This window comes from Rhipicephalus sanguineus, chromosome 5 (genome assembly GCF_013339695.2).
Source record: "Rhipicephalus sanguineus isolate Rsan-2018 chromosome 5, BIME_Rsan_1.4, whole genome shotgun sequence".
Taxonomy (NCBI): Eukaryota; Metazoa; Arthropoda; class Arachnida; order Ixodida; family Ixodidae; genus Rhipicephalus; species Rhipicephalus sanguineus.
In genome coordinates, this window is record NC_051180.1 from 122,510,558 (window position 1) to 122,525,135 (window position 14,578).

Sequence of the window (14,578 nt, forward strand, 5' to 3'; positions counted from 1 at the left end):
TTTTAAAAGAGAAGAAGACTGGACGGCGGCAATCACAGACCCCAGACAAGACGTCCAGCTTCAGGCTGTCCAGAGGGCTCGTGAAAGAGCGGAGAGGCATGGCCTCTCTGTTCCGACATGGGACTAGCCAACGGCTGGGTGGGGGCCTACCTAGTTGGCCCGCTGCCTTGCCTCTCAGGACCACAATAAAGTTGTTTGTCTGTCTGTCTGTCTGTCTGTCTGTCACAGCGTACATGTAAAATTAAAGTGAGCTGCAAGTCGTCATAACTCATCGAACCTTTAGTATAAACGCGCCCGATCTCACGTCGGTGATGATGTACTGGGCAGAATTCACGGAAGATTCACGGTTTACCGATGAACCTCCGCAGCTTCGCCCACTCATCGTCATTCACTCCGTGGATATGCTGTGATTTTGTTTTTTTGAGGCGCGCCCACGTCACGCGGCGTAGCCCGGAAAGACATGAAGAAGCAGGAAATGCATTTCATGAATGTTCCGCCTCTTTCCAAACAATAGAAAGCGAAGGAGCGTCGTCGGGCGCCGCTAAAAGCAGCGCCTAGGGGCCCGTGACGTTGGAGGATGGCGTACAGTGAAAGGAACTAGACACAAAGAAAAGGGATAAAGAAAAGTGATAAAGAAAAGACGCGCCTTTCCGGAGCAGTGAGCATGGAAGGCAAGGAATGGGCTGAGAAAGACGGAGGAGTAGTGTAATATGCGAATGCAAGAATGGATGCTGCAGAGAAAGAGGAAAGAGGGATAGGATGAGGGTACTGTGGCGGCTGGCATAGGCGAAGAGACCGTTAAGCCAAGATGTGGCCGCGACGCACGCGGCGTGGCGATTTCAGTGCGACGCTTGGGTGTGAGACAGAATCGAATAAGGCCCGCACGGAGGTATGTATGCGTTCCTGTAACGAATGCAAGACGTAGGGGCGTGGAGGAAGAGCGGGAAAATGTGTGTTGAGGAAGTGAATAAGTAAACAGGTAATGTGACCCGGAGAAAGCGGCAGAAATATATAAAACAGCATGGCAATCCTGAGGGCGAAAAAAGCGAAGGACAACACGGAAGAAAAAAATCACAGCATATCCACGGAGTGAATGATGATGAGTGGGCGAAGCTGCGGAGGTTCATCGGTAAACCATGAATCTTCCGCGAATTCTGCCCGGTACATCATCACCGACGTGAGATCGGGCGCGTTTATACTAAAGTTTCGATGAGAGTTATGACGACTTGCAGCTCACTTTAATTTTTACATGTACGCTGTGAATTTTCATTGTTTAGAAAAGCATTGCTTTAGAAAACATCTGGCGTCTTTCGTTAAGCAGGTGGCGTCTTTTCGTTTTGCTTTAGAAACATCTGGCGTCTTTTCGTTTTGCTTTTAGAAAACATTTGGCGTCTTTCATTGTTTTATTTCATCAATCAACGGCGTTTTGAACAAAATTTTTATTGTTTAATCACGCACAGGAGAAATCTCACCAGGCACTACCTTGGAGGTCAACAATGGCTGCTAATGGGAATGAGAGACAGAAGAAGTCGGCTTTTAGCTAACACTTACACTTCTACTTCTACTAACGTTTCCTACTGGAACATGCCAATGGCTGCTAATGGGGAATGAGATACAGAAGAATTCGGCTTTTAGTTAACGCGCACGCTGCGAATTTTTTATTGTTCAACAACGCACAGGGTCGATTCCACGAAAGATCGAAAAACGGTGTATATTTGATGTTTCCGATTTTCCTGATAATTTTGTATGTTGTGCACATATGACTGCACAGCACGAAATCGCAGTTCGTTTTCAAATAAAAATTTTTTTCAACACAGCAAAATTCGACAAGTGTCGCCGGTCGACGACGACCATTTTACGAAGAGTGCATTTTCGTAACTTCGGAACCATGCTGGCAGCTACTCAAGCTATATATTACAAATATCTTTCTTTTGAGCGGAAGTAGAAGTAAAGAGGAAATAGCTCTTATCATTTCATGGAATTCTGAGCAAATTATGTATTTTTAAAAATTCACGAAAAACGCTGCGTTTTTGAAAATTAGTCGAATTTGGGACGCTATGGCTACTTCTGTGAACATCTTGGCTTGTTCATATTTGCAGTATGAATAGGCCTTTATGTGAATAATGAACTTCTGCATTTGTATTTCTCTAATAATTTTCAAAGTAGTAAATTTTCATGCTCGAAACACCAAAAAGAGAAAAGTGCTCCTTGATTCAAAAATCTATAATAAAAAAAACCCAATCTCAATTTTCTTCAAAGTCCCCCAAAATGTTCTCAAAGGACTGCAGAATGATATTATGAAAAAACATGTTGCATCATTTTTATTAGAACAAAAGCAGAAAATGTCAAACATTGTGTTTCCAGAGCGTGGTGGCTACTGCGTAAAGGACATCTCTAGTAACAAGAAAATACAGTAACACGTCTTTTTTCTTCTCTGAGCTTCACTAAACAACAGTAATGATCTATGGTCGGAAATTGGGAACTGTTTTGTAAAGAAAAGACCGTTCCAATTAAATGCATTCGCGTGGTTTGCGACTTCACGCCAGTGTTAGACATCCCTCAGTCCACAGTAGGCACTTTCAGTTGTAGCCTCCTTTTCTTTCATCTATTTCAGTTGAGTATAATTCATATCTTGAGTGCTAAAGGACGTATTCCCTCCATGCATCTCTTATGCTGTTGTGCTGTGCCAGAATTGAGAGATTAGTATAAAAGCCAAGGTCTCTTCATGAATGGAAATGAATTTCTGGAGAGCGCGGTCGCCAAGAGGTGTGGTTTTTGTTGGCCCAAATGTGTACATTGTCAAACCTTATGTGATCAATGCAGAGTTTAAAAAGAATCGATTACGTGAAGATTGGTGGCAGCAGTTCTGGCCACGGACAAAACACGTTTTGTTTGCATTGCATCTGCTTTGTTTTGCATCTCCTCGTATCTCTTGAAGCAGTGCTGGCAGATCTGGTCTCCCTCTTGAATTGAGCGCGCATCCTACTTCATGACCCTCCGCAAAAGAGACTCGATCCGATATCTTCTACATAACGAAAATTTCACTGCAGCGGAATTTTCTTTTTGTGCACCATGAGACATTCCGTACAAAATATCGGTCATGGCTATAACGCATACCCATAGCCACCTTCAGAGCGTAGGACAGTGATCGCATCAAAGCGAAGCACAATTTGGATGCTTAACTTCTATCTCAGGTGGTGTTTGGCTGACTGGCACAGCCGTGCTCGTTGCTGTCGTCTGCTCACGCGGGCGTCTATCGCGCCGCCCTTTGCACCTGTCCGCGTAACTCATGCTACTCCGTTTACACGAAGGCGTGTAGCGCGGGCCACTCGATCCGCCGCCCGATCCGCACGGTGGGGATCCAGAGACCGGGCGGGAGAGCGACGAGCGGTGAGAAATGTATCGTGTAACCAACGCAATCGACACCCCAGCATTTTCTCGTGCAGAGCGACAAAGCCTGGCAAACCATGTGTGGCTGTTGTGCTTATAGGTTGCACTGCGGTACTCGCCGTTCACCACTGTCGCCATTTGTGATTTCTCACATTCTTACAATGCATGATCGACTCAGCTACACAAATTTCGCGTTTAGCTTTCTTGCTTTTATATAAGCGCATTTACTCAAAAAAAAATTATCTAGAGAAATCAAAATGTCCGTGCTGCCCGTCGACGAGGAATATAAGTGGTGTCGCAAATGCATTTAATTGGACCGCTCTTGTTTTCTTTACAAAACAGATCCCACTTTCCGACAATAGATCATTACTGTTGTTTAGCGAAGCTCACAGAAGAAAAAAGACGTGTTACTGTATTTTCTTGTTACTAGAGATGTCCTTTACGCAGTAGCCACCGCGCTCTGGAAACACAATATTTGACATTTTCTGCTTTTGTTCTAATAAAAATGATGCAACATGTTTTTTCATAATATCATTCTGCAGTCCTTTGAGAACATTTTGGGGGACTTTGAAGAAAATTGAGATTGGGTTTTTTTATTATAGATTTTTGAATCAAGGAGCACTTTTCTCTTTTTGGTGTTTCGAGCATGAAAATTTACTACTTTGAAAATTCTACCCCACAGCATACAGAGATATATGTCCGTGGTGCGGGGCCCCACCAACTCTGTTTCACATTACATGGGAGTGTACACTTCACAACGAAGAACACCACAACATGAATAACACAGAGGAAAAATGGGAGGCACTGCTGTCCAGCTCGGCCTTTGATGATCAGCTTTGTCTGATCCAACGGGCAGAGAAGATGGCAAGGGCCAGCGGAGCCCTGGAATAGGGGCCCGACCATTTGCTTTGCTCCGCGTTATACGCAAATAAAGTTTCTCTCTCTCTCTCTCTTGAAAATTATTAGAGAAATACAAATGCAGAAGTTCATTAGTCACATAAAGGCCTATTCATACTGCAAATATGAACAAGCCAAGATGTTCACAGAAGTAGCCATAGCGTCCCAAATTCGACTAATTTTCAAAAACGCAGCGTTTTTCGTGAATTTTTAAAAATACATAATTTGCTCAGAATTCCATGAAATGATAAGAGCTATTTCCTCTTTACTTCTACTTCCGCTCAAAAGAAAGATATTTGTAATATATAGCTTGAGTAGCTGCCAGCATGGTTCCGAAGTTACGAAAACGCACTCTTCGTAAAATGGTCGTCGTCGACCGGCGACACTTGTCGAATTTTGCTGTGTTGAAAAAAAAATTTTATTTGAAAACGAACTGCGATTTCGTGCTGTGCAGTCATATGTGCACAACATACAAAATTATCAGGAAAATCGGAAACATCAAATATACACCGTTTTTCGATCTTTCGTGGAATCGACCACAGGAGAAATCTCCCACCGGCACCACCTTGGAGGTCAAGATCTGGTACTAGCGTTACGACTGGTTACGCACTACGAGGGACGAACGGGTGCCACTTTAAGGAGCTTCGCCCTTAAAAATTAAAACGAAACAATCTACGCGCAAGATCGACGGCTGCCGGAGGAGGGCGCTGACAGCGGCGATTATAAGCGATGACGCGGGAGAATCTTGGCGGAGAAAAGATAGAGAGAGAAAATGCAGGAAAAGACGAAACGTCGTAGACGAAATGAAAAGAAAGAAGCGTGTCCAGAAGCCGAATAAATATGTGTTCATCGATTCAAGCCGGCGCTGGGGGTATTGCAGCGAGAGAAGTCGAGGAACAGAATCTTGAGGACAAACATAGAAAATAAAGGTGAGATTGGCGGGGTTGGAAAGAAGACTGGTAAGAGGATGTTGACGAGAAAAAGGTTGTTTTTTAATAGTCAAAAATAACTCAAAGGACACATAAAAGCGGTTCCACAGAGCGAGGTGCCATGGGGGCATCGAAAGTGAAGCGGATATGACAGAAAACGGAATAAAAAATAAGTTTCATTTCACGGTGTTCAAAAGACGGACCGAGACCGCGGCACAACGTGAATCGAAACCAGCAGCGCGCGGGAAATAACCGTGCAAGGTACGTAAGCAGCAGGTTTTCCGGAGGCCGTGAAGCTATGAGGGCTTGCTCTTCTTTTTTTTTTAAACGTCACACTGAGCTGCACGCTGTTATTGTTTCGGCGTGCCTCAAGGCAACCTTTCGGTCGCCTTTCCACATACCGGCATTCTTTTACTCTTTGCAAACCTTGGCACGTTTCGCCCTTCTTGCTTATCGTTCAGTGCAACGAGCTTCAATACACGCACGGCACGCACGAATTTCTTCAGCTTCGCGTATTTGTTCGCCTGTTATTTTTCTATCCCTTCCAAGCCTTCTCTCCATCCACCATAACGCAAGGTGTTCATCAAAACGGAATAACAGCTCTGACCACGACGAAGTCACATCGGAGTTTGTAAGCGCGAACGCCGAGAAGTGATTCGTAGCACGCCCCTAAAGAAACAAAGAAAACGTAAAATCGGCAAGAAACATAGCTAGACGATAAACGGAAGCAAAGGCAAGCGCGCAACGCACGTTTCCACTGAGCGAAATCCGTTCAAACTGAAAGCGTGCTCGGTTCCCTCGCAACGCCGTCACTGCCGCCACATTCCGGCGTATTCATGCGGGACCACATCACTTTTCTTGTTTCCAAAGTGCGCAACTGTGTGCGAATAATTTCGTCCTCGAGTCGACGCCTGACAGCAGTTTCCCTCCAAGGAGCTGCCGAACTTATTGTTACGTGTCACGTAGAGTTTAATAAAAATAGAAATATTAAAGAAAAAAGAAACATTCTTTGGGAACAAATTAAAGTTGTTAAATGTGGTGGGCCTGGCATGCGCGTAGTTTCATGGGCCCTGCGTGGGCGCGGCAGAGAGTCAAAGGCTGAGTACACTTGCGTCTGAAGAATGCCGGCAAGAGAAAATTAGTCCGCAAAGTTTGCAAGGTAACGTGGAGAACATGTATGCCCAAAGATAAAGTGAAAAAATTTGTCGCAATTTGGCTGTCCCTATCTTTTTTTATTTGTTTAGCTGAGAAATATTCTTCTTTCATTTTCATCACTATTGTGTGGCGCCCGCCATTTTTGCTGTAAAATGTTTGCACACAGACACAGGAGCACACAAATAACATTTGTTGCAGCGCCCTCAGTCCAGCAATATGACAGCATTTCCAATACTATCTAGCAGCAGTGTGTATTAGGCAGCGCTCCCAATAATGACAATAATAATAAAAAAAGGAACCGCTCACGAGGCACAGCGTCAGTGGTCTGCTTCTACCAGTGAGACCGTTAGCGATTCCCCACAGCTTGAAGCTCGTGGCAATGCGGAATCTGGCAAGTTAGTTCGTTGATGAGACGACGAACAGCATAAAACACAAGCCAAGAAAGGCAGAACATTGTACTGTTTTCGTTATTTTTAGTTTTGGCGTCTTCGCTCTCTTCTTTACGGCATGCGTTCATTCGTTTTCCGTTGGCTAAGCGTCAAATTCATAGTGACGCAGAGTGAAAGTTCACGAAGCTTTTCTTTTGTTAGTGCTTCTTGCCATGGGCTGGCTGTATTCGCAAATGGAATGTGAAGCATCATTATTGGCTAACATTATTTTATTATTATCTTCGCCATGACGTAAGAGCTTTCTGCAAATACGGGCACAGATACTATGTGCGTCGCCATCATGTGGTACTGGTGGTTACCTCTGAAGGCGTAGAGGGGCCGGCCTGAGTTAGCACGCTCTATGGTCCCGCCACTCAGGCATTGCAAAAAAGAGAAGACGAAGATAGATAAGGCATGACGATGATGACTAAGAATAGGGATGCGTGAAGATAAGCGAACCGCCGGAACTGAGCAGATTAAGCATGCAAGCAGAAAGCCTGGTTACGAAAAGTGGCTGCTTCTCGCAACCTATCTGTTAACTGTCAACGCTATGTGTCTCGCGGCTAGAAGCTTGAAAGCGTGGAAGCTACGCGATTTATTAAAAAGAAAGGAAGCGCCCTCTCGCACGCGCTTGGCGCAAACTAAGCACTGGATTGAGACGAGTCTCTACATTTATCGCGTCTCTGCAGACATAAGTGCGCGATGTATTAGCAGAAAAAAAATTAATGCAATGCGTGATCGGAACACAATGAGAGCCGTGCTTTCGGGCCTTACATATTAAGCAAAGAAAACCTGTTTTTTCTCGCAAGACTTTTCTTACCATGCTAACAAAGTGCACGACTACGAGTACCTGTGAATGTTTCTTGTTCGGCATGGCACTCATAGTCATCACAACATCTCCGCTAGTGTCGAATCTCTTGAACTCCCCAATTAGACGTTTTCAGGTTCGTGTATGCTGTATCGGTTGTCCGTTGAGCCGTTTAAAGTTAAATTATTGCGTGATACGTTGCGGTGGGCAACACTGCATCTATACTGAAATACTGGGAACGGAGCTGAAATTTGATATGGTTTATAACGTGTGGTACTGTTTCCACTTCGCTAATCGTCTCTGGTGGCACAAGTGCGGCATACAGCGAGTTGTGTTGGCACGCTTCTATTAGTTTATATCTAATGCTCGAAATACTACGTATTATGAAATACAAACACTACTTTCTCTCTTCTTGTCGCTCTGATGCGTATGATAACGCACTCACTCACTCACTCACTCACTCACTCACTCACTCACTCACTCACTCACTCACTCACTCACTCACTCACTCACTCACTCACTCACTCACTCACTCACTCACTCACTCACTCACTCACTCACTCACTCACTCACTCACTCACTCACTCACTCACTCACTCACTCAGGAACATGCATTCTCTATTCAAGAGTACGAGGTGCACTACAAGAGGCAGCAGGGCTCCTGGGACTTGGTGCGCGTGGCTCCTCTGGAGCCAAGGTCTGGCACCGATGCTGAAACGGAAGACGCAGCTTCGCCGTCCAGGTTGGCCTCCGCCAGTCGCGTCAACGGCAGCTGGGTGTCCCACGAGCTGACCGGCCTTTCGTGCGGCACGCAGTACCACATCTACGTGGTGGCCGTGGCCGACAGGGGCCGCAGCGAACCCAGTGACACCGTGTTCGCAAGGACGAAGGGAGGAGGTAAGAACATATGGTGTCTGTAGCGAGTGAGAGAGACGTTCGGCCGCCGACGTGGCCGTGTCGTTCTCGCTACTTTATTAGAAGGCCCTAGTACAAGCAGAGCGGCAGCGGCTGCCGGCGTCCAGCCGCCAGGAGCGTGAGCTCGTTCTACTGCTCGCGCCTCGAGCTCTAGGCATGAGATGCGCGAGAGGCGCGGTGCCTAGGGGGTAAAACGATGATGATGATGATGAGGGATGATGATGCCGCTACAGATTACTCCCCCCCCCCGCACAAATGAAGCCGAAATGAGAAAAAAAACGATGGGGGCGTATATACAAGGCTGGTAACGCGAGACAAAATGTCCGTGGGCAGTCTACGTCGTCAATGGTAAAGGACTATCGGGAACCATTGGGTCTCTGACGGGCGGCTCTGGGAGAAGCGCAGTGGGCGGAGAACTGGGTGAAAGTACGCTGGGGTCGTGCCCAGGCGGGTCCCACGACGACTTGATTGGGCCTTTCAGTAGCGCACCGGGTGGCGCGAGTGAGCGCGGCTGGCAGAGGTGCCTGCAGATGGACTTGAGGGCGGGTGCGCAAGGGCCAGTGCGGGCGATGTGCGCGATGAAGCCACGACGGGCAACCATCGACGAGTAGCTGCTGCGATGGGTCTTTCCTGTTCGGGCACAGCGCTGACGCGAATGTCGGTGCGTGGACATTGTGACCTGAGCGGTGTGCAAATGGTCGACTTGACCGCTTACGTGGGTAGTGGGGGGGTAGTGATGAAGACATCGGTGGCGGCGCAACGCCCACCTCAGCTTTGTATTGCGGCGGGCGTGCTGGCACGGGTATTTAAGTCGACCGACGCGGGAACGTCGTGGTTGCAGAACGATGCCACGCGCAATGCGAGTAGTGATTAGGTGTACGGCACGTGGACTGGTAAGCGCGTCGGGCAGCGGTAGAAGACGCTTGCGCAGTGTCGAAGAGCATGCCTGCATTCAAGGTGCACCGCTGCTGGTTCGCGTCCCCCGTTAAAAACTCCGGAAGAGGGATGTCGTGGAAAACCGCAGGCGTGGGCACAGCCGGAGGATCCGACAGCGCGCCTGTTCCCGTTGAAGCACCTTGGTTTGGCGGCACACGAGGGCTGCTGCGCAGGTCGGCGTGTAGGGTGTCTGCCTTTGCGGCAGGCGTGGCATGTGCGGGCTGCTCTGCCATCGGCGAACCATGCAATTCGTCCTCAGACGCTTCCGTCATTGTAGCAGCGTCTCGCAAGTTCAGCCAGTGTTGGTTCGGAACTTCAGCTGCGGTGGACTGCGAGGTCAATGCTGGTCGCTGCTGGCAAGACGCACATAGTGTCGAGGTTGTTGAAACGTGGTGATGGTCGATGGACGAAGATGGCGAATCCTCCACAGTTGAGGAGCGAATAACGGACGGTGCCATGTCCGTGTCTGACTTCAGGGCGTGCTGCAAGGTAGCGGTCGTGGAGTCGGATGGCTCCGAGGTGTCGCGAGCCGTCGAGGTCGGAGCAGACGTGCGGATGGCGGGCATGCCTGATGGACCGTCGGCCGAGGGTGGCGAAGGACCCCGTGGCGGACTGGTCCAAGTCAGCAGCAACGTTCGGAACCTCGTCGGGCGGGTGGCCGGGCGCAGGAACTGCTGCGCTGGTGGCTGGGCGAGAGCTAGAAAGAGACATGGCCGGGGAAGGTAGGTCGCGGACATGAGAGGGCTGCGGGCCGGGTGGTACCGCTCGCGTTGGCGGAGGGGAAACCCGGAACTCAAGGGTCCCCGGTAGCGGGCGGTACAGCTCGCCGTAGCGGGCCAGCACCGCAGCGCAGAGGTCGTCATATGGCTGCGGGCTGGAGGACGACGCGGCGGAGAGATGACGCAGTTCAGCCGGGAGGGCGTCAAGCAGGATGTCGTGCATTAGTGGCTGCGCGGTGACGCTATTCACCGCGAGGCAGGCGTCGAGCTGCATAAACCACGCTCGGGGGTGGGCCGGTTGAAACGGCGGAACTGGAGGGCAGAGTCGCGGAAGCATGGCAGCGAGCCGCTCGGCGATGGGCGTGTTCTTCAGGTCATCAATTGTAGCGAGTGAGAGACACGTTCGACAGCCGACGTGGCCGTGTCGTTCTCGCTACTTTATTAGAATGCCCTAGTACAAGCAGAGCGGCAGCGGCTGCCGGCGTTCTTTCACCATCATCATCATCGTTTTAACACCTAGGCGCCGCACCTCTCGCGCAGCTCATGCCTAGAGTTCGAGGCGCGAGCAGTACGAGCTCACGCTCCTGGAGGCAGGACGCCGGCAGCCGCTGCCGCACTGCTTGTATTAGGGCCTTCGAATAAAGTAGCGAGAACGGCACGGCCACGTCGGCCGCCGAACGTCTCTCTCACTCGCTACACGTCTCTCTGTCTCTCCCTCTACATTAGTCACGTTTAAAAGGGTAGCTCTTCTTTGCAAAAACGAAAAAAGAAGAAGACGGGAATGAGAAGCCAGAAGGCACGGAGGATAACCAGAAAAGCGCCTGGTTCGCTACCTTACGCTGGGGGAATAAGAAAGGGAGAAGCAGAAATAGCAAGCATGAAACAGTGGAATCGCGGCCATTATTGGTAGGCAGTATCAGTTTTAAAGGTGCTGAATGAAGAATGACACAGGAATGAAGAATAAGTAGCTGTCGCCAAGACGTCTGTTTAACAATAAACAAAGGGGCAGTAAAGGTAGGCGGGAGCAGTTTAAGCGACGTATTATCCAACATGTTCTTGAGGAGGCTACACAGCGTACTCATGAGTGCTGTCCCTGGTGAGATTGACGTGATCGCTGCAGGGATGGGACGCGCGTAAAGCGAAAGCTATAAGGGGAGGCGTTTGGGCTGTAGTTTATGTAAATGGCATAATGCTGATTGTGACAGACTATTGCCCAACCACTCATCTCTTGTGCTGCCCTGTGTAACCTTACAGACACACACACGCACGCACGCACGCACGTACGTAACATACATACATACATACATACATACATACATACATACATACATACATACATACATACATACATACATACATACATACATACATACATACATACATACATACATACATACATACATACATACATACATACATACATACATACATACATACATACATACATACATACATACATACATAAAGGCACAGCGAATGCAGAGAAACACCCAAGTATCAGTTGCGGTTGTCTAACACACCCGTACAAGTTTTTGCGTGCTCATTAGTGTCTTTCGCCAATTATCTAATTGAAATATGCCATGTACGGCCCACGAACGCAGTACCTACGTCGCCCAAGCGGGAGGCTTTCGTGACGCCCAACGCGAGCTCGCTGACCCTTCGTCCATCCGCCTGGGCCTCGGGTCCATCCGGCTGCCCCGTGTCGCACCTGGCCGTCGAGTACAGACCGCGCGACGGCACGGGACCCTGGACGGTGGCTTCGCGTGCCCTGCAGCCTCGAGAGGGTCCCATGACACTGCACCACTTACGGCCAGACACCTGGTACAACTTGCGCGTCACGGTGCACACAGAGGCCGGCACGACCTCATCCGAGTACGCCATCCGGACGCTGTCGGCTTCTGCCACGCTCGCAGGTACTCTAACCATTACTGAATACGTGACGCTCAATGACGAACTTAAGTTAACCTGGGAATCGGCTTTAAAAATATGTTCGGTTGAGAAGAATTGAAGTGTTCTTTTTCTAAATTTCAATTTTTTTTTCAGGCATTAGGAACTTGCATACAATCTCAAAAGCTCTGATCAAACGCAAAAAAAAAGAACACACCTCCACGACCGCAGAGAAAGGCGGCACAAATAAGCGCAATGTCGCGCGCACGAATCGTCATAAAACTTGAACGTTGCAGCTGTTTTTTTTTTCTTTGATATGGCTGCTTTGCACCTACGATCGCGGACACCAAGTTGTAGTTTCCTTTTAAATCCTGTTCTTTTAATTAAAATTTCGGCTCATACAAAAGCGTTGTCTTGTGTCGCCTTTCATTACCTCTCTTTCTATCATTCACACCGTTCTGGATACAAACGAAAACCATATCATCCGTCTACCAATCCACTTAACGCAAATGTATGTTCGACGCTACCCGTTGCAATAAACGGGCACGAACTGCTCCGTAAATATTAACAGGGCCTTGGGCTTTAGCTCGTCTGCGTGAATTTGGGCTTGCTGGAATATTTAAACACGCATGTTTTCGAAAAAAAAACACCATGTGTGCTTTCGTCAGCCGCTAACTCCTCGGAAAGGTCAACTTACGCAGTGTCGCTGTGACCATCTTTCCGCATTCAGCTGCTATGATCATACGTAATGTATGAAATGGTTGACCGACGAAAAGGCATGCACAATTGGGGGTTGGCGGAGGTCGCTCCTCCCCAATACTCTGTGTCTGCACCGCATTCTGATCCTAAAGGGCTCAGTGGGATGGGGTTGGAAAGAGAGGGGCAAAGGGTGTTTCGGTAAAACTTCAGGCGCTTTGCCTCCTGCCCCCCCTCCTCCCTCCCCGCCCAACGAACAACCCTGCGCACGTCCACGAACTGATGCCTAAACCATTTTCATTTACCATGCTGCCACACATTTCCGGTGCACGTCACAGGCACCGTGCTACCCGAGTTGATGGTCGTGAATGGCGGCGGTGGCGTGGACAGTGACCTGCCGCTGTTGGTGCCCATCACTACCTCGCTCAGCTTGGTCCTGGCCGCAGCCACCCTCGTGCTTGCCTACGTCTGCTGCAGGAGGCGCTCAGAGCCCACATTCGCCAAAGACCACGGTGAGCACCACCACGCGAACACCTCTTATAACAATGTAGGGACCTGTACCTGTACAAGCGCATTTTCTGCGTTACCAATAATATAAGCACGAATGGCAAATGTTCCTTTATAAGACAATAAACGCGCTGTGTATTAACCGGCAAATAGGTGTTGCAGATATTTTTAATATCACCGAGTTTAATGGGCTTGGGATACGACGTAATAAGTGCTGCAGGTAACTATAGCGGGTCTGTTTCAGAGTAACATTCACTGTGGCCGCGAGAAAGCTACATCCTCCACTTCCTCCGCACACATCCTCCACTTTTTTTCTCATGCCTACTTTATTGTTACGCTGGGCTTTACGTCTTTCTTTCCCTCTCTTCTCTCTCTAATGTCGAGTAGCACACAGGAAGCTTATCTTTCCATGAACCTCCCTGCATTTCTCCTATTTTGTTCTGCCCCGCTCTCTTTTTTTACGGGGGACATAATCGGTGGCGAGGGAAACGAAACGTAGTAGAGCACGGAAGAGGGCGTTCGTCTTTCAGAAGACGAGATATGGTACGATCGTGGTGGTTCTGATGACAACGAGGATTATTGTGAAGAATTCCAGTGACCATATTGTGGAGCTAAATAGCAAAATTAAAAGCGGGAGAACTGTACACCCGACAGTAAAACGTGCATTCTACGTAAACATTTCCATTCTCGCAATGCGGAAGATAAACATGTTCAATGAATTCGGAAGACCAGCATACCCTTTGGGAAGACCAGCATACAAGTGGCGCACCTGCCCGCTTTCCTTTCTCCAACACCAAAACTCCCTAATTGAAACGCTAATATAATACGTCGCTGCTATGCATTCCTACGTATTAACCAACGTTTCTAAATAAAATCACACCGGAGATCGTGAGGCGTATGATCTGGCGGCATAATTTTCATTCATGTCTTCGCCATTAAATTTTTTTTTTTGCTACCAATGCTACTCCCTCTACAGCTCATAGATTCACCCGGCACGTAAAATATACGAAACCGTAAGTAGAATGCAAGACGTAACAACGGGGTCCGACCTAGAAGCTCTTTTCATTCAGACTTCCATGCTCACCTGTTACCCGCGTACTGGTGCTTTCCCTCACAACGACTAACTTTAACTTTCAGCAAAAGCACGCTTTGCAGGCAACCTTACGCACATCGTCAAAGATGTTTTTCTGCGCTCAAGCTGCCTTCGCGAGCTGTGCTATTAGAGGATATACGCACGTATCCTTGTTTATGAGTTTGAAAATCCCCACTGGTCGCAGTACAAAAATCCGCTTGCTTTCCCCATCAGAAGGC

At 48.5% G+C, this 14,578-nt stretch overlaps 1 protein-coding gene across 1 annotated transcript; it reads left to right on the forward strand.

The window, feature by feature from the left end:
- The first annotated feature begins 6,750 nt into the window (after nt 1–6,750).
- Nucleotides 6,751–14,490, forward strand: LOC125758628 (Down syndrome cell adhesion molecule homolog). The gene is made up of 5 exons (XM_049416026.1): nt 6,751–6,766; nt 8,235–8,504; nt 11,779–12,165; nt 13,099–13,272; nt 14,405–14,490. Exons 1-5 carry the CDS (start codon nt 6,751–6,753, stop codon nt 14,488–14,490), a joined length of 933 nt encoding a protein of 310 aa, XP_049271983.1.
- The last annotated feature ends 88 nt before the right edge of the window (nt 14,491–14,578 follow it).